The 19,258-nt window shown below is 44.6% G+C and overlaps 5 protein-coding genes across 5 annotated transcripts; 2 read left to right on the top strand and 3 right to left on the bottom strand.

Annotated features, from left to right (window-relative positions):
* Positions 1–135: 135 nt before the first annotated feature.
* Positions 136–2,157, top strand: LOC120894188 (palmitoyltransferase ZDHHC3). Its single transcript, XM_040296623.1, has 6 exons — positions 136–538; positions 731–774; positions 869–1,010; positions 1,374–1,595; positions 1,696–1,908; positions 1,983–2,157. Exons 1-6 carry the CDS (start codon positions 458–460, stop codon positions 2,136–2,138), a joined length of 858 nt encoding a protein of 285 aa, XP_040152557.1. The 5' UTR covers positions 136–457; the 3' UTR covers positions 2,139–2,157.
* LOC120894190 (transmembrane protein 208) lies at positions 2,101–3,213 on the bottom strand. The gene is made up of 4 exons (XM_040296625.1): positions 3,094–3,213; positions 2,868–3,026; positions 2,666–2,802; positions 2,101–2,599 (listed from the first exon to the last, which is right to left on the bottom strand). The coding sequence occupies exons 1-4, from the start codon at positions 3,097–3,099 to the stop codon at positions 2,377–2,379; spliced, it is 525 nt and encodes a 174-aa protein (XP_040152559.1). The 5' UTR covers positions 3,100–3,213; the 3' UTR covers positions 2,101–2,376.
* Positions 3,214–5,233: 2,020 nt separating this feature from the next.
* Positions 5,234–8,005, bottom strand: LOC120894635. The gene is made up of 3 exons (XM_040297350.1): positions 7,892–8,005; positions 5,925–5,977; positions 5,234–5,730 (listed from the first exon to the last, which is right to left on the bottom strand). The coding sequence occupies exons 1-3, from the start codon at positions 7,907–7,909 to the stop codon at positions 5,469–5,471; spliced, it is 333 nt and encodes a 110-aa protein (XP_040153284.1). The 5' UTR covers positions 7,910–8,005; the 3' UTR covers positions 5,234–5,468.
* Positions 8,006–10,499: 2,494 nt separating this feature from the next.
* LOC120894337 lies at positions 10,500–11,435 on the top strand. Its single transcript, XM_040296861.1, has 2 exons — positions 10,500–10,784; positions 11,011–11,435. The coding sequence occupies exon 2, from the start codon at positions 11,037–11,039 to the stop codon at positions 11,352–11,354; it is 318 nt and encodes a 105-aa protein (XP_040152795.1). The 5' UTR covers positions 10,500–10,784; positions 11,011–11,036; the 3' UTR covers positions 11,355–11,435.
* Positions 11,436–12,333: 898 nt separating this feature from the next.
* On the bottom strand, positions 12,334–13,702 carry LOC120898196 (vacuolar protein-sorting-associated protein 36-like). Its single transcript, XM_040303689.1, has 4 exons — positions 13,425–13,702; positions 13,208–13,266; positions 12,737–13,135; positions 12,334–12,616 (listed from the first exon to the last, which is right to left on the bottom strand). The coding sequence occupies exons 1-4, from the start codon at positions 13,446–13,448 to the stop codon at positions 12,334–12,336; spliced, it is 765 nt and encodes a 254-aa protein (XP_040159623.1). The 5' UTR covers positions 13,449–13,702.
* Between the last annotated feature and the right edge of the window lie 5,556 nt (positions 13,703–19,258).

Below are 19,258 nucleotides of genomic sequence, written 5' to 3' on the forward strand. Positions count from 1 at the left end.
CTCCCTTTTAAGCTAATTAGAACCCACGATTAAGGTATTATAATTAATTTACCTTTTTTCTAAACTTTCCACGGTTTTCATGCGCCCTTTCCCACCGTGCGTCTGACAGAAGAAAAACTTACATGATTTGACGACACCCGCAAACACCGCGCACCACCCACCCGCGCGCGCCCTGTCCTGCGTATATACACACTCACTATCGATACGCCAGAGCAAAGAAAAACACGAAACCCTACAGAATGTGCAACGATTTTTGCGTTCTCCGTCCCAGCCCGCGTACTATCGATTGATTTACGGTGTGTTCAAGAATCGTTTCACTGGTGGGTGGTGGTGGTGGTGGTGGTTGGCTGCAATTCCCTTCCGGTGGGTGCTGCTGCTGCACCACAGTTCGTCTGGAGGAAAGGTGGCCGGATCTTGGTGCTGCTACCGTCTCCCGCCTCTCCCGTCTCCGCGAACGATGGAGTACGAGTACATGCTGATGAGGAACGAGAAGGAAACGCAAAACCGCTGCTGCGGCGGACGCGTTTGGTGTGTACAGGTACCGTTTTGTGAATTGTTTTCGCGAGCTTCTTCCCCCTCTTTCCCCCGCTGACCCTTATTCAATTGCCTCCCACTCTCCAGCCCTCCATGATCGATGGAATGCCGCATTCCGTGTACGCCAGCCACCTTTGTACGGCTATTAATATTGTATGATCCTATTTTTCTCTCTCATTCTGTCTTCCGTTTGCAGGACATTTGCGGCATCATCTGTGCCGTTTTAACGTGGGGTTTAATGTAAGTGTCGTTTGCCGCGGTTTCAAATTAAATGGACGATTGAGGACAGCGAATAAAACAAAATTAACAAACCCTCCACTGTTTGCTGTTGCAGATTGTATGCGGAATTCGTCGTCACAATGGTGATCCTGCTGCCCCATCCTTACAAGGCCTATCGGTACATTAACTTTATTATCTTTAACACGGGCTCGTTCCTGGCGTTTGCATCACACCTGCGTACCATGCTGTCCGATCCGGTGAGTGAGCCACGGAATGGGAATTACTGCATTCCACCGTACCAGGCGGCCAATCAGGCACAATTGTTGCTTCACAGCCCATTTGAATGATTTAAGCATTGGATACCTTAGTATTGTGCTCCCGTGTTTGAGGATTTAATTTTTTATCGTTTCCATACGCATGAGTTCACGTTTTAGTAAACAGCATAGGGCTCTTGGCTAGCGATCCAATGCCGATAAGCGAGTCTACGGAAGCGCGCTGATAAGAAAATATGCCACCTTTATGATTAGCCTTTTTTTGATCGATGTGGTTTGGCCAGAAACATGTTTTTGGAAACCGTTGCAAACATATCCTAATAGCCTCCCCGTTTTGCTCCTTCTAAGGGTGCCGTACCGAAAGGAAACGCCACGAAGGAAATGATCCAGCAGCTCGGCTACCAGGAGGGGCAGGTGTTTTTCAAATGTCCCAAATGCTGCAGTATTAAGCCGGAGCGTGCCCACCACTGTTCCGTCTGCCAGCGGTGCATACGCAAGATGGACCACCACTGTCCGTGGATAAACAACTGCGTCGGGGAGAACAATCAGAAGTTTTTCGTACTTTTTACGGTAAGAGGGGGCACACCGGCTGTAAATATCCCAACGCAAATCGCATCAATTAATCGTTGGTCTACTACTATTTTCCTTTTTTCTCCAATACGCACAACAGTTTTACATCGCATTCATTTCCATCCATTCGATATTTTTGGCTGTAAATCAGTTCTGCCTGTGCATCAAAAACGAGTGGAGAGAGTGTTCCAACTATTCGCCACCGGCCACCGTGATACTGTTGCTCTTCCTCATACTGGAAGCGCTACTGTTTGCCGTCTTCACGATGATCATGCTCGGCACCCAGCTGAACGCAATATGGACGGATGAAACGGTACGGCGGCACACTTAATCCTCTTATTTAAGCAGATAGCTACTAATATTTCAATTCTCCTTTCTTTCACGCAGGGCATAGAGCAGCTGAAAAAGGAGGAAGCCCGCTGGGTGAAGAAATCGCGCTGGAAAAGCTTCCAGGCAGTGTTTGGTCACTTTTCGCTAGCATGGTTTTCACCGTTTACGCAGCCGCTCAGAGCAAAGCATGAAAATTATTTATATTCAGTCTAAATAAAACAAAAAAACCACACTCAACATAAAACAAGAGGTCGCGCTTAACACAAAGACGATGAATACACACACACTGCTCCAGTGTTGTGTGTGTGGACCAGCACCACGTGAGCCTTCTTCCGGTGAATGGTTTGCTGGTTGAAGATGGTGTTGATTTCCTTACAATGAATGGACACTGCTGCGATGTGGCTGTTAGAGACCGCTGCAACAGCCTCCTACCATCATGTCACGATTAATGTCACTGCCGCGCTCGGTTCATCTTTCGCATTAGCTTCTTTTGCTTCTTCTCATTGACAGGAGCCTCCTCTGCCGGATCGCCCTGGAAGAACTGTTTTCCCACCGTTTGCCACAGCAGCCAGCCGGCCCGAATCGGGAGCAGCAGCATCAGCAGCCAGAAGAATTCCGACAGCATGGATACAAGCTGCGTACCGGCCGTCAGGATCACGATGTCTTTCACGTGTCTGTGGTGGGAAATTAAATGCTCAGTAGACGGAACATAAATACCATTCAACCCGAAAGCCACTTACTCCGTGATGCCTCCCTCAATGTTGAGGTCCGTACCCGTCTCGATGATGTCTCCCTTTTCGGTAAGTTTTGGTTTGCTGATCAACGCCATAAAGTAATAGCTGGCCACATGCGCTACGACGCACAGGACAGTCATGACCTGTAATGGGTTAAAGTTGAAGTTACATGCCTTGTAATGAGAGAGTAACCGTAATCCAACCATACCACTGCCAGTGTGGACAGCTCCGCATACACGGCAAACCCAAGAAACTGGACCGCGGTGGCAATGAGCGACATGTTGCGGTAAAACTTAACCGTGGCCACATTTTCCTCCACGATCTGTTTGTTGCCCTTGGTAGCTTTCTTTTTCGGTGGTTGCTGTTGCTGAGGGATGCATCATGTTGGTTAGATTGTGTGAGTTTAATTCAACGTTTTTGTACCCTGTACCTACCGACATGGTGCAGATATTTTAATTTGTTCAATGCAGTGAGTGTGTATTTTTTTCTCTCTGCTCCCTCGGCTGGTGCTTTCGTAGTTGCCGAGTCAAAACACATCGTCACTTTACTGTCAAATCGTGTACACACAGGCGGCATAACGGGATTCAGCATGGACTAACAAAGAGAAGTGTTTATAAAGCATATTTTCGTTTTATAATTACCCGATGATAAACAAACAAAAAATAGTAATTTTTATTTAAAAAAAAAACAGAAGTACAACCAAATAATAAACAATTTGGTGAACGATTCGACAAAGTGATAACCACTGTGCCGGATAGGGGTGCGAAAAGGGTAACCGGCACATCCCCGATTATCCGTGCCCAGCGTGAACGAGGGCGCAAACGAAACACGTGCGTGATCAAGATTCAAAACAGTTAAATCGTTAAATTCTCTTTTTTATAATGCCTTTTTTACCACGGCAGATAAGATTGAATGTTCAACGCAAATAATGAAATTTATTGTACAATTTTCCATTAATTCCACGAAATAGTGATTCTAGGTCCTGTAGTCACAGTCATCAACTCGTGCGACCTAGTAACATGACCGTCGTGGATTCATGGCTCTTATGGAACGTTTCCCCGTAGTAATCCGGCTGCGTGGTACTGAATAAGCCTCGAAAGCCTGTATAGGCCGGCATGTCCGCATACGACGTTACGCCAAATAGAAGAGGTATTGATTAATTGGATGGTAAAAAGTATTATATGCAGAATTAAACATCAATTTAACGATTCTTGAGATGACTTCTATTCCCATTATGAAATTATCTAATTACAGTGATGATTTTCAATGTGCACTGATTTTTTTAACGATTCATATTAAAAATTTTAAATTGTTTCCAAAAATTGGTGAAGGCGAACAATTGTGCTACACTTTTCTGAATTACTTCTGTGAAGTACAGCTATGAATATTGGAATTGTAAATCCTTGCTTGTGTTTAACTTTTTTATTTTTAATTTTTTTTTATTTTAATAAGATTTTATGTTATTTCTTTCACTTTTTCTTAACTTCACATAACTATGCAAAGCGGGCAACTCCTTGTGCAACGAGGCTAAATCCGTTATACGAAGCCATCAGGAACTCGCTGAGCTGGGAATTGTCTGATGTATTGTCTTTATCAAAACATCAAAATAATACTTTTTAAGCTATCAGTGTAAAATTTCTGTTTTATAATTAAAACAATGTTTTGTTTACTGCATGACCAAATTACTAAAAACGATGGCTCAACTACCAAATCCACTGGCTTGATAATGTATGATTTATGCAATCATTCGTTATCTGATTAGGTGCTTGAAACATTCCTGACCCTTACAGTAAAAGCCATACGCAATCGATAGCGTAATAAGGTTCAATTAATTACTTCATAAGTTACATGCACGCGTAGTAAACTTTTGTGCATAGTTTTAAACAAAAAATATAAATTTTTCTATTTTATTTGCTATGATTTGCCGCTAATAATACACAAATAATCGTCGAACAATGCACATACGTCGAACAGCAAAAGCAAACCCATACGCAACCTAAAACTCCAATTTATCGAAGCAAAATGTACACCACCATATTAAATATGAACTTCCAAACCGGGGATAGTCTCGAACGCCCTTCACACACACACACACACACACACACACACACACACACACACACACACACACACACACACACACACACACACAACGTATTGATTACCAATTACAGGCGATGTAAAAGTGGCGCGAAAATCGAACCGCTTTACCGTTCGCATTGTGCATACTTTCTTTCAAAAGCGCTAATAGCGCCACTGGTGTGCCGATCGCGCACGATCACGAACCAAACCAAACCCATCCATCCAATCACTTTTCCGGGGGAGCACCTTTGAAATAGCACCACGGGCACACGCTGCTTTTTCCGCATGTTTGGCTGCGCGAAAATTCAATTGCAATTGGTTTTATGGGTGCCGTCGATGCAAGGCGGAAAACGCGACGACCAGCATCGGGAACAATGCAAAAGGCAGCAAGAAAAAAAATCGCCACAAGGAAATGTGGGTAATGTGTAATAACACAGTGCAGTAGTAGAGGCACTGCAAACAGGGGAGGTAGTAATTTTTTTATATCTTTTTTATTCATGTTTATGTAGATCAGTTTTTGGGGTTGTTTAATTTTTTTTTAATATTTTTGTTGTTCATTTGTTTGTTGCAAACAGTTATTAACGATTTTCTCTTCTTACGTCTCTTTGTTTTGCTTTAATTTCAATTTATCCTTATCATTATATTAGTTTCTCCGGTGGCAGTGGTTTGGGATTTGGGGGGGGGTTGTTTTGTTTTTGTTTTTGTGGTTTTTTTTTTGAGTGGCTTATCAGATAAGACTTGAACCGAGTCCGTTCGCGTCGTGGCCGTCGATCTCGAACGTGGGATGATCGTGTTTGTAGTGATGGTGGAAGTGTTCGTGCTCCACCTCCTCCTTGATCACGACCGGCTTGTGCACCTCCTTCTTCACGATCTTCTCCTCCTTAATCACCGTCGGCTTGTGGTGGTGGTGCACCGTTTTCACTTCCGTGTGCACATGCTTCTGCTGCTTCACTTTGACCGGTACGTGGATGATGATTTTCCGCCGTTTGCTGTTGTACGGTGTGGGGTGGCGGGGCCATTGGAGTTTGCCGCGGGAAAGGGAAAGATAATGGTAAACGTGAACAATTTGACTTTGTTTCAGCTCGTGCAATGTGCGGTGTGTGTCTGGGTGTTTGATTTCCGCACCAAGCGACTGTTCTCCTCGTCGGCGATGGTTCGAGAAAAATTCACCCGTTTTGCTTACCCGGCAGTGGCGGATTCGACGAGCAGGAACAGAAGCATAAATGCCGCTAGGATCTATGGGGCGTGTACCGATTGTTAAACGATCGCAACGGCCACATTCGGAAGCACCGGGTGCGCCGACGATGATGAAGGTGAAAACAGATGGAACCGAGGAAAGAGAGAAAATACATTTAGCCAGTGAGATATACATAGCGAACCACATCGAAACGGAGCAGAATCAGGTCCACGAAAAGGAAAGTGAAAACGACGTGAAACGATCAATTTGACGTTACTGAATGGATCGTTTTTCAGCGATGTTTGCGTCTTGGATATGGCAGCTTGTTTTTTTTTCTTTCTTTCCGCATTAAACATAGCCTCTCGTTAGTTGTTTTTTTCTTGTTTTGTTTCGGTAACGAATTATAAAATAAATTACCACCATTACTTTGGCTGCAGGTCCGCTCTGTTAGCTCATTAACCCTTCAAAAAACTGTGCTCAAGATCATGATCATGATGAGCGGCAGCGTGAATGTATGTATGGAGAGCTATGGCTACATGCCAGGTTAAATGGCACTAATGGATCATCTTCCCGCCAGAAGAAGCAACGGGTGCAGAGAAAGACAGAAAGAGAAAAAACACTCCCGTGTACCATTAATAATTTTTCTCACAAAAAGAAAATTAGGAATAAATGTACTGCCAACCAGTTAAACGGCAGTTCGGCAGTTTAGTACGGTGATCTGCCACCGTCAATGGTGGCATTAAACTGACACCTTTGCCATCGAAAAGGTGTGAAGATGCCATGTACAACCTGTGGCCTTCGAAATGGTAGAAGTCAAGGTGATTAGTGCGCCGGAAAGCGAACCTGGATGAATTTCTCTATTACACGCGCTATATAAATCATACCAAGAACAAGGTTCGTGTCTTGGCTTATGAGTCACGCTAGAACTCGAAGTACTTAGTGTACGTATTTGGGTATTTTAGCATTTTAGTACCCAATGTTTTAAAAACTTTGAATGTTCGTAATTACTTAAGTTCTAATTATCTAGGCTGAATAAAAATATTAGAAAATTCTTTACCTAACATAAAGAATAAAAAAGCCTTTGAAAGTACATGTATTCCCCGATATACGCCATACTCGATGTATGCGATTTCGCTATACGCTATGTTTTAAATTTGACAGTTCTTTGAGCAAATTGTACTAATTTGACTCATCGAATGTCAAATGCAACATAAATTCCCTTTTGGGCGAATTTGAAAAACCATTTTAAAAGGTAAAAATTTTAATCTTCAGTTAAAATCAGATCACATAACTAATTTAGTGGCTAAAACCTACCTCTTCAAGCAAAATTATACGAAAATTAGCTATAATTTGACTGAAAACCTCGAAATTCGACATACGCATTAATAGCGTATATCGGGGAATACCAGTACTAGATATAAAGGATTAAATGTAACAAAAGTTAAACAGATAAATCAAGTAAATCAACATACTTTAGGTAAATAAACTTTTAAAGAATAGTAAATATAGAAAATAGCTTAATAACTGTGACAAATAACGCAAAAGTTCTACATTCTGTACAGTGGTGCTAATTACGAACTCATTTTCTTGCTTGACCTGTTTTCCGGGCCATTTCGCTGTGTTTAATTGTTCACCATTAATTGATTGATTAATTAAACTGCACAGCACAGCCACAACACAGTTCAGTATTTACAACATTGTCCACTAAAAACACTATAAAACACACATAAGTACATTCAAAGGTATCGATTGTTACACTTCATCACACCTAAGTTTGATACACTTTTCCAACCACTCCCCCGAATGAAACAATTGAATTGTAGTACACAATTCGCTCCCGTATTACACTCCTCCCGAAAACTGCACCCGAAAACTCTCTCGCTCTCTCTCTCTCTCTCTCTCTCTCTCTCTCTCTCTCTCTCTCTGTCCACGCTTAATTGCACTCCAGTTCACACTTCGACCACCACACTCACCACCAATCGGAGCCGCATTGTGAAGGTTTGTATTGGGGAGGGTAATGAAATCTCGAACGACTGTTTACTTCGTTGCCTGCTAACTGATAATACATAAATGAACACCTTTGCTGATATGGCGTTGCTTTTTATACGGCCATCCAACACCCCCACCAACCAGAGTGCAGTGTGGTGGCAAGTGGTGCAGCCAAAAAAGGAAGACAGATAGAATCGATGCACCCGATGCACCCGATGAAGGTGTGCTGCAAGTGTGCGCATCGTACACTTCTCATTATGAATGGCTGGCGCTCTCTCGCTCACGCGCAGCTGCTGCAAACGCTTACTTTCTTTCCGCGCCGTCTCTTGCTTTCCTTCGCCGCGCGGCAGTGCAACATGCAAGGGCGACGCCACCGCCACCACCATGGCTTATGCACTCGTTCTCAAACCAAACTGGTGCATGTGCATGCATGCCGCATCCCTGCACACGTCGTAGGAAAAATTAAGGAAATGCTATGCAGCTATTTTGCAAGTGTGTCTTTCTTTCTGCCTTTCTTGCTTTCGTTTAAAGTTTATGGGTTTTTACACCAATTGTAGGTAGCGATATGGGGGCGATAATGGGAAAGGGGACTAAGGAGGGCGGGTAATGTAGCCCAAAGGGAGTGAGGAACGATAGCACAAACGATTAACCGAAAGCCAAAACGTTTGCATGAAGTGAAAAGTTCTTTAGTAGAAAGCAAAATCTCTAAAATATAAGTAGGTAAGTAAACGCTATTTAAACTACTTATAACAACAATAAAAAAATCAGAAAAATACGTAAAACAAAACTAATAAATAATTTAAATAAATGAACAATCACATAATTCAATCAACCACGTGATACAGAAGTCAACTCGCACGACTTTCCCAGTTGTTCAACGAACGGTTTTATTATTAAAGTTATTAGAAAATATACAAAAATTGTTATACTGTTTTCATCAAAAGTACCGTATCTCTAAATTCCTACTTCTTTATTCAATAAACTTTTCCATCGAGCTTATCGCAAAGCGGGGCAAAGCGTGCGTGATTAAATCCGCGCGTAGAGCTGCTTTTGATTGACAGCATAATTATGCTGCGGTTCAAACTCGGCGCGATGGTTCAAGAGTGCATGCATTATTATACACAAATGTACATTTAGCACGACTGCCCAGCACAACTGGAGGATCACTGTTGAGGGGGTTGGGGGTTTGGAGCAATTTGCACATTCCAAAGGGATAAAGCAGAAAGTGAAAAGGGACGCAAAGAAATGGGGAAATTTTCGGCTATGCGGTACGAAAGTAAAGTTACATTAGTCAAGACGATTAAATAGGTTACTGTGCGGGTGGTACAATTGCACCAAACATAGCACAGAATGAATGGCCCGCCATTCCCCTCCCCAACCGCATTTATGCAAATGTTTTACATTCCATAAATGCACACTGCAAAGAAAGGGAAAGCACCTTGCGATAGGCAAATCATACGGGTTATCTAAACGGGCACGGGGCTGTACCGATTATGCACTTTTGCGTTACCTTAAACTCGTCCAAAATATGGCCGAATCGCCGAGCAAACAAAGGTAAGGAATAATTAAGTTGTGCTGACCAGTTTCGCAATAACCCAACGAATTCGAATGTTTTGCTCTGATTGGGTCGACGATGTGTGCGCGCGCGTTCACTGTTTTTTTTTATGGCGCCCATTCCTTCGAATGAAGCAAACATTGGCTAATGATGTGCTTTCGATTGTAGACACACTGTTTTATGATGATTTGCGCTTTTGCGCGCTTGCATTTGTAACACGCATTGACCATTTTGTACGAGTCGCGTCCGATTGGCGGCAACTATTTTGTACAACTAATTGCAGACGAAATAAGAACCGTGACGCACACAGCATTATAATAAGAAAGAGATCCTGGAGATAATTAAGCTGTGCTTTATGCTTTATGCTTTACAGTTGCATAACTAGACGGAGCTCATTACGAGGATTTCCTGGACACTAAATAAAACATTTTATTGCTGACGCATGTTACAATCGATTCTAATAAAGTGCGTACACAGCACGCAGCAACTTCCGCCAGCCCCACGCAGCATTAAGCGCAATTTAACAGTGCGATCGCGGGTTCCGTAATTTTTAAATTTACATGATGAACATAATTTTTCACACACCCGCCGGCGCCGGGCGACTGATCGATCGGTGCACATCGGTGGAAACTCGGAAGGAAACCACGTGCAAGCGCGTGGGTAAAACTGCAATTGTGTGCAGCCGCTCGAATGTTCGAAAGATTAGCGCCGAAGCGCGTTCGGGGTGCGTAAAGGTTGATTGAAGCGGAAGTTGTAGGCGCGCTTGTCTATGTTTGGGTGAATGCGCACAATGGCTAAAGAGTGTAAACATATACACCGCAGCTGAAGTTAAGTTGTTATAAGCGATCTTCTCACCCTAACGAGCAGCGTCCGCGCATCGTTGTGTGCTGCAGGGAGGATGATGTCAAACGAAGCGCCCGCGTGCTGAACGATCAAAAAGCACACCCATACACGCTTCAGTAGGGTACGCTAACGCTAGTGCTTACACAGATCACCATGGTAACGACGGCTCTTTGCTGGTATGCTTCCCTTCCGCTGCTTAGGCATCATCAACACGGCCGTACGCTTTGGAACGGAGATCACACACAGAGACACAGAGACACAGAGTGGTGCTGGTCTAGTGAAAGTAGTCAATCCACTTCGTTTTTGGCCCCTGCGGGTGCTTCGCCGCGAAGCGAGTTGAGGTTTTAGTGAAGCTTTAGTGTGCAGCATCCGGCCGGTGCTCATCAAACGCTTCGTGAAGCTTAGCAGGGCACTTCTTCCCAAAACCGGTGGCGCGTGACTTTACTGTTCAAACCCTAACCTCCAAACCTCTTCTTACGGTAAGTGGTGCTGTTCGGTGCGGTATGCAGGTTGAGTATATAGACAATGATGTTAGAAAAGCTAGTCCTCTGAAAGGACAGGGAACGAGACACCAAACTGTAGTGACACAAAGAGAGAAAAGTGGCGCAAAAATGTGAAACCATCGCTTGAGTGACGTTTAGTGTGATATGGATTAGATCGTCAAGGCCCACCTAATGACGTGTGTGTGTGTGTGTTCCATTTCAGGCGGAAGAAAAACGGAACTCCCGACAATGAGACTGTCCTGGATGGCGGGTCCATTGTGCGCCCGGCCATGCATCCTGCTCCTACTGCTGCTACTCATCCAGACCCTTCAGTTCGCCGCATCGTACGATCCAACCGATAAGGAGATTGCAAACATTATCCCCCCGAAAGGAACGTTCGAAGCGTTCTACCCGCGCGAGATGTACGGCGTGAAGAATGGCAACTCACGACCGGCCCACGCGCACGGCAGCTTCTATGCGCACCGCAACCCGGCCCTGGTGGACGTGCGCAATGCTGCCGCCTACGGGTTCCGGTTCGATGGCAAGCGTCGGTTTAACTTTGATTAGCACCGGGTGGCACTAGTACGACTTTGAAATGCTTCATCTGTCTGTGTATTTTCTCTCCTTACAATAAAATAATGGCAAAGACACGCGCTTCCCACCATACGTTGGACTGTTCCTCCGAAAGAAGTCACATGCTAATGACGCACCCTTAGGCTCGTCCCAAGAGGAAGCTAACAAATGGAGCACACAGCACTGCCATACATTCAACCTGAACCGCCCTCAAGCCCAAACCCAAATTGACAGATCTCCGTCAACGATCGATGATTGATGATCGGAGCCCAATTACTGTCTGCGCCCTGTGCTGATGGATCGCCGGTCGCTTTGCGGACCGTAAATCGATTAGCCCGGTCGGAGGATGATTAATTCCCTCAGGCGCTCCACCACCAAACCAACCCCAAGGGGGTTCAAGTTGTGGCAGATCAGGAATGCAGTGGTGGAAGACTGACCCAAGCAATGGGCTAACAAGGCAGAGAAATGTTGGACCCAGATTGGGAAAGATGTAGACCACAAGATGTGAGATTCGATCGTTCCTGGACCTGTCGATTGAATGATTAATTCTTCTCCAGCACGCCACCAAGATCGTTTGCACGTTCGGAAGCGTAACGAAGGTGGATGAGTAATGAGAGTGCATTAGCTTTTCCTCGTGTTCTAATTAGCGTAAAAGCACAACAGCGCAGCGGAAGGCTTTTTTTTCGGTAGAATAATTGATTTATTTTTATATTTCTCACTATCAATTTAATCAGTCATCTATCAGGTGTGGCTTGGTTAGTACATAACACGGGGGTACTATACTGTACGGTAAAGGGGATTCGATTTGACCGCGCAAACCTTTAAAGGAATTGCTCATTCCACCAACTCGCAGTTTCAACGTGAAACAAACATTCAAAAATAAATAGCACAACTAGAACACTTTTGTTTGTCCCTCGCAACATCGCGCTCCACTTTGCTTCGATTCCGCTTCTTCGCTGCTGTAGAACGTGCCTCACTTTTCACTTTCACCGCTCGGCACGACCACTTCCGCGTCGGTCGTGGTCGTTTCGTCTAACCGCTTGTCGGCGAGCTCCGCATGGTTGCTCTGCACGTTGACCGCGATCGGGCACATGCAGGGCACAAACTGGACCTGCGGTGTCTGCGGTGTGTTGGAAGGCAGCCCGGACAGGTACTGCACCTGGTCCATCGTGAAGTACGGATACTTGCTCGGGTGCTGCTGGCCCTGGTAGAAGGCGGCCGCCGGAGGTAGTCCTTGGTTTCCGCTCGGCACTTCACTCGGTGAGGGCGTCACTGGAGGTGAGGATAGGACTGGTACGACCTGCTGTTGCTGCTGCTGATGATGTTGCTGGTGTTGTTGTTGCTGCTGCTGCTGCTGCTGCTGCTGTTGGGCTTGCTGTAATTGTTGCTGATGTTGTTGCTGTTGCTGCTGGTGCATCTGCTGCTGCTGTTGCTGCTGCTGCTGCTGGTACGATGGGACTGAGGAGATGGAGTTCGACCGATCAACTCCCAAGACGGAATTACTGCTACCGGGTTGACCAAACCCTCCGAAAGCACTGCCGAAGAAGCTACTGAACGGACTACTGCTGCTCTGCTGCTGTACGGGCTGAACGGGCTGCTGGCTGGTGGGCTGTACCGGGTTGATCTGTTTGGCCGTCGGTATAATGGCCGCCGGACTGGCCTGGATGAATTTGTACGGCGCTGGCGGTGTCAGGAGAGAGTGCGCTGGAAACGCCACCGGTTGGTAGGTAAAAGCACGGACGTACTGCACCTGTTTGCTGGCCACCGGTGGATCACTGGTAAAGGACAGGACAGGAGTGGCATTACAATAAAGCGTACAAGGAAACAATCTCAGTTAGGTTACATACTTCGATGGGCTAGACCACCAGAAGGCTCGCACTGATGCGCTGGACGCTAACAGCACAAACTGGAACGGGTGGAATAATAGATAACACCATTAACATTAACGTAACAACGGAGACCCTCGCAGACAACAGCTACTTCCAAAAACCACTCATTCTCCATCACTCTATCCAAGCGTCATCCCAAGAAACCCAAGAATTAGAGAGCTTCACACCATCTTACCAACAACTTTAATGGCTGCATCATTCTGTGGCACTTGTAGTAATTCCGTTCGCGTTCCTAATTCTTCACCCTATCACGCAGCTCACAGCACTTTGCGTAACAGCGTCTCAATGGCACTTGTGTGTAGACACAATGAATGAATGCACAAACTCACCGATCGATTCGATCGCACAACACAATTCTTTACAGAACAAACACTCACTTTCTCTTCACCGCCACTATCCAATCGAACAAAGCCACCACAAAGAGCTCTTTCAGCGGAAGGTTACCGGTGCTCCCGTAAACATCCAGACGCGTAATGACCAAGAATGCACCATTTGTCGAGATATTTATAATGCCCATCCCTACCGGCAATTAGACGGGTCTGGCCAGTCTAGAGTTCTGGCTAGTTTTCCATGGTTCCTTTTTTGGAGTTTTGGGTTGGTTTGTTTTTTATTTCATCCACACACTAGCACATGCATTTACAGGATTTGAATTCTTTAAGAGGAAGAAAGATGAAAAATCACATGGAAAGAAAGAATCGAACGAAACAATTCGGTCCTCTTTCAGGTTTGACCTTCCTTTCTTTTCACTTTCCTAAACGTAAAACACGTTTTTTTCGTCCCCCTTTGGATTCTGGTGGGCGCCTCTTTCTCTCTTCTTTAAAGCTATGCTATGCCTTTGATTCATTCTTGCTCCCAGCTATGTCCAGAATCAATATCAGCGCTGCTCCAATGGATAGATTTTTTCAAACAGAAATACTGTTCGAAAGCTTGGTCAAAAGGGGGTTGCCGGCATCTTCCATACTACTGGTACAGAAGGATGAACCTCTGCCTTTTCTGTGCTCTTGTTTTCCCTTTTAAACAACCATCGCATGGGTTTCCGATGTATTGTGCCATCGTTCAATCTTCCAACCCATACGCCCTATGATAGGCTAATTTGTCAATCGGCGTAACGATGGTGGTCTCCAAAAAGCTTCCAGCATCCCCACACCCTAATGTACCGACCCCGCTCGATCGTTATCGCTGTACTCTTTGATTGAAAATCGAACAATGAACGCAAGCAACAGCAGTATACGGGTGAGGGTAAAGGAAATCCGGTGCCCTTACTTAAGCCCATTTCACTTTCACATGATCTCCAAACTATCATCGGTTAATCGGTTTGCTTTGCGATCGACCGCGATCTTGTCCATACACAAACAACCCCGCAGGGGACATCACGATAGCCCGGACTGAACGATCAGCGGCCGATGATTTGAAGTTTTTTTTTACTCCATTCCATCCATCCGCCTTTTTTAATGACAGTTCTGGTAACCTTCGGATGCCCCAAACTCCCATGAAGCAATAACTACGTACCCAAATATTACAATCAACCGATTCATGTCGAGGCGGCATGTATATGCTCCGATTAGATGGACCCCAATTCCCTGCTGCCCTCACGAACTCACTTTCATCTGCGATTTGAGAGGTATTATAGGCGGAAGTTTTGCGCATCTTTCCCAGCTCCCTCGGCTTTGAAAACCTTTTAGAGAGAACAACAATCCTAACCAGCCTGTGTGCGTGGAGTAGGCCTCCGAACGAGATTTGATTGTACCGCCCTCACGCCCGCCAACCCATGATAGAGATGTGCGGTCAATCGTCTCTCGACCTCTCTGGGTGGAAAAGTGATTTGATTTGATCCATTAATTATACACCCGCGGAAGGACAAACGGGTGGTGAGTGTTTTAGAATAAGCGCTTTTGTTTCGCTCAGTGCGGTCCGAGGGAGCAAGGGAGCAGGGCGAAAAACAATCAACCGAATTGATCCGAACGGAACGGAGTGCATTGAGAAATTGATTTGATGTGTATGATTTGATGCAGTGGAGCTGAAGAATGGAAACCGAAATCTAAGTAAGTCATCGTCGGCACGATCGCCCCCAATCTGAGGCCAATGAGATGAAGCTGTCGATGTTGGGCTGATGGAGAAAGTGAAAAAATACAGTGGTTAAAACACTGGAGGAGAGGAAAACAAATAAACATTCTTGTTAACTCTTCAGGAGTTGGGTGGTCACTAGTAATTAGGTCCAGAGGCGCCTACATAGATGCTCATTCTTCTCCTCCCACTGTAGATAATGGAAGATCGATATCGATCGATAGGTTAATTTTGAGGTAATCCAACGCGTGGCGGATTGCGGTAAGTAGCTTCCCTTGAATTTTTAGTAGAGTATTTTATTGATGCTAAGGAAATGTACGAAAAACTTCAGTAAAGGCAAATTGACAAGATCATGCAGCTAAAATTGTAACAACGTTGATTATTAATTTTAAATTAAGATGGTAAGAAAAAAGATCAACTAAAATAATAGTTTAAATTATCATTTAGAGTTAGCACTACGTGCTCTGGAAAACTAGAAAATGTGATATATACAGAGAGTTGTCGAAGTAAACAATGAGGTCTGCGGACAGAGAACTCGAATGTCCGTGTAAGTCGAAATATGAGCCATTTCATCTAAACACCTCCTAGGTATGTAGGATTGTGATTGAAATTTCAACGTGCTGATAAATACTTAGTTATTTAATACATTTCTCTCCAAAATTGAACATATCTTCACTTTCATGTATCTCCAAGAATACCAATATAAGATTTACATACATTTATCAATCGTTAATACGGTTTGTAACGTCTACTCTTATTAACTATCATCTTTGGTCAACGTTCTTGGTGCAGAAACATCATTCGAGCAGAACAACCAACAGAGATACCGAACACAATGACGATACCGAGGGCATTGGCCACAAAGATACTTGAAACCTCTCCAATCACCTGTACAACTAATCTACTACGCTCACGTGTCAAGTGACAGTCAAAGTGACCCAATCACACCGCGAGAGTTTAATGACAGCTGCGTGACAAGTGTTTACATATGGACGGCAGCATACGTTCTATTGCGCATTCCTTTTAAATGCATTGAAGCACAAACCCACCAATCTGACTCCTTACACTCCAGCAGTGTCAGTACGGGTGGACGCTAAAAGTTTACTCGTGAAAGTGAAAGACGAGAACGGGTTAACATTCGACGAAAGAACACTCCAAAACGCATCGCCCCGCTCGACGGCCGTGGTTATGAAAGTGAAAAATAATCAGTCAAGCTTAGCTGAAATTCCTCCGACATGTGTTGCCGGGCGGGAAGTTCCCGTAAACCGTGCTTGGAAGTCATGGCATAGAGCTAGAATCTTATCAACCCCACAAGTATTTAATACTTCGGTCCCTGTACCGCACACACCGGGGTGTGGAATTTTATCCAACGGCAGGAGCGGCAGTAAGAGAGAATCTTTGGGAGTCTTTGGGTTAAGAATCCGTACAACGAAGAACAAAAATGTAACCGAGTGAGATTCCGAATTTTCCGTCGTTGGCTGCAGAGCTGAAGACATAGCTGAGCTAAAGCGTGTTAACGCAACTCGTCCGGTTCGCTCCGGTCGCTAGAAGGACGCGTCTGTCATCAGACGCAGGACCGCCGAAGGGGGCCCGGGCAAAGGAGCGGAGATTAAGATATTATCGGTCCAAACATTTAAATGTGGGTCTGTAACATTTCTCCGACCGCGCATATTGGTACGCGATGGGAAACGTTTCCTCCTGAAGCTTGCTCACCTGGTGATGAGTCTGACCCTCTTTCTCTTTGTCTCGACTTCTCCACTGTAAAGGACCGCCCCAAAAGGATTGAAAGGGATTAGAATCCGTTCGGCTCAAATGAGATCTGTTAGACATTTCCAATGACAGCGTAACCGGTCAAGCTTGTTATTACTTTCGATCGAGCCTGGCCTCAATCACTCTTGGGTCGCCCCGGTTGGATGAGCCTTCTGCGCTGTTAACCAATACCGACGATATGACCGGCGACCCTGCCAAGGTCACTGACCGCCAAACCGGTGGGGTGCTCATTGTAAATAGAAGACAGGATATGTAACAAAAACAAAACCAAATTCATGGGTAAAGAGGAAAACCCCAAAAGGGCATTAAAAAAGATTCAAAATGCATTTCGGATGCAACGGCACGACCTTTTCGATACGTTTTTAATCATGCTGACGTACATTAATTGCGGCCACCAATCACTAATACGATGCCGATGGAGTGTAACGAATAAGGAATCGGTTTTATTGGATTTTGGTTTTTTTTCGTTTTTTTTTTGTGAACAACTGCACCGACCGATGCCATTCTCGCCGTCAAAACAACCCGCTTTCTCTTTAGAGCTATGATTCTTTACGGTACCACAAAAAGACTATCAAATTGAACAACTCCCATACATAATTGTGCACGGAGGCGTTCCGATTTGTTCCGTTATGAAATCATCCAAATGCATAGAAAAAGAAATGACAGCAGGTTTGAACAGAGAAGGGTGTAATAATATGAGCTATATTCATAATTTAAACTGACCAGATTATCAGTTGAGCTGGCGAAAGATTGTGATGCTATTGTTACAACTCGTTTCCACCACAAATTCCGTTCTTGAGATGCAAGTGATTTTATAGCATCGTAGGCATCGCTTAGCTAAAACAGAGAGAAGAGTACTTCGGTTTCGTAATCTCCGCCAGCTCGTGTGTGACGCTTGTATAGAGGGTGCAGTAAACGTTTCCCCGGTCGGGATTATAAATGCGTCATAATCATAGAATTTAAGTGTTATGAGGCTTTAAAATGCACCTCGTGAAGAAACAAGAGCGGCAACAGCATGTAGCAGAAGCAAGCAGTTCACTGATGCTAAATCATTCCTGTTTCCCCTTTCTTTGATAAATGCGCCACCGCGGTGCATGCGGGTGCAGTGTATGGTCAAGACATTTACTTGGAGGTGTAGGGAATGAGGCAGGTTCTTCTATGAATCGGATTTCTCTCTCGTGGCTTTGAAATTTAGATATGAAACCTGTTGCTTTTATGAGGCTGCGCAACAGCTTTTCGGCGCCCGTGTGAAGTTGCAGTTAAATTGCTCACACTGTTGTTGTAAACCGATTCGAAATTGTAATAATCCAATCCAGCTACAAGTTTATGGCTGGGCGTGCAATGCAGTTCAATCGTAAATGATCAGTTGGTTTATTGAAGTTTTTATAGTGTTTTAAATGTGTGCCAGTTCTGTTATGCTTCACACCAAGTTACTTAATACCTGTACTGTTACGATGATGTACCAAAGATCAAACGATCTTTTAACTAGAGAAATAGCAGAATATCATTGAGCTTCCGTTATATGCCTCTCGTTAAAACATTTTCCTGTAAATGCTAAAGTTGTTCTTCCTCAACACAACAACACCACAAGTTAAGCTAGTGAACCTCTTTACTGACTAAACGCTACACTTTTGATCTTTTTGTACATCATTCGTCACTTTATCACTCCATTAGCAATGAAGAAGCCTGTCTGACCGATCGTACCCTCCTTGAGTGTGATTCACACTCATTAAACATCGGTTTTGGGTATCCCTTTTTTGAATAGTGTTGTGTACTTGAGAAATTTCAACCTTTTTCGTGTGATCCAGATTACGCAACTGGAATGTCACACTCAGCAGCAATTCAACTATGTCAAACCGAAGGCGAAAGCGGAAACGTTTTGTTGAACCGTTTGAAAACGAACACGAACATTCAAATGAACGTTTCCGTTGCCTTTGCCTCTGCATGGCTCGATGATCTTACACTCCTCGCAAGACACTGGCAAGGAAGGTCACAGATGATATTTAATAGCGGCAAGTGCGCACTGGTGGTAAGAAAGAGAACGTCACATGCGGTCCAGTTGACTATCAATTGCAGCCACACGAAATCGCACTGGATGTTAGGGAGCTCTTGCAATGATTGTATTTAAAGCACATCCTGTGTCACAGGCAGCATCAGTTGCGTTTGAGTGTCGTT

Source organism: Anopheles arabiensis, chromosome 2 (genome assembly GCF_016920715.1).
Source record: "Anopheles arabiensis isolate DONGOLA chromosome 2, AaraD3, whole genome shotgun sequence".
Taxonomy (NCBI): domain Eukaryota; kingdom Metazoa; phylum Arthropoda; class Insecta; order Diptera; family Culicidae; genus Anopheles; species Anopheles arabiensis.

What these genes read in the sequence shown, in the direction of transcription:
- LOC120894188 (XM_040296623.1), top strand. Translation starts at nt 458, where the DNA reads ATGGAGTACGAGTACATGCTGATGAGGAACGAGAAGGAAACGCAAAAC. An exon ending in GACGCGTTTGGTGTGTACAG is followed by an intron (nt 539 to 730) that starts GTACCGTTTTGT and finishes TTCCGTTTGCAG; the next exon opens with GACATTTGCGGCATCATCTG. An exon ending in AGTTTTTCGTACTTTTTACG is followed by an intron (nt 1,596 to 1,695) that starts GTAAGAGGGGGC and finishes TACGCACAACAG; the next exon opens with TTTTACATCGCATTCATTTC.
- LOC120894190 (XM_040296625.1), bottom strand. An exon ending in AGCTGTCCACACTGGCAGTG is followed by an intron (nt 2,803 to 2,867) that starts GTATGGTTGGAT and finishes AACCCATTACAG; the next exon opens with GTCATGACTGTCCTGTGCGT. An exon ending in ATTGAGGGAGGCATCACGGA is followed by an intron (nt 2,600 to 2,665) that starts GTAAGTGGCTTT and finishes TTCCCACCACAG; the next exon opens with ACACGTGAAAGACATCGTGA.
- LOC120894635 (XM_040297350.1), bottom strand. An exon ending in GTCGAATCCGCCACTGCCGG is followed by an intron (nt 5,731 to 5,924) that starts GTAAGCAAAACG and finishes ACCGTACAACAG; the next exon opens with CAAACGGCGGAAAATCATCA.
- LOC120894337 (XM_040296861.1), top strand. Translation starts at nt 11,037, where the DNA reads ATGAGACTGTCCTGGATGGCGGGTCCATTGTGCGCCCGGCCATGCATC.
- LOC120898196 (XM_040303689.1), bottom strand. Translation starts at nt 13,448, where the DNA reads ATGATGCAGCCATTAAAGTTGTTG. An exon ending in TGCAGCCATTAAAGTTGTTG is followed by an intron (nt 13,267 to 13,424) that starts GTAAGATGGTGT and finishes CACCCGTTCCAG; the next exon opens with TTTGTGCTGTTAGCGTCCAG. An exon ending in CAACATCAGCAACAATTACA is followed by an intron (nt 12,617 to 12,736) that starts GCAAGCCCAACA and finishes GCCCTCACCGAG; the next exon opens with TGAAGTGCCGAGCGGAAACC.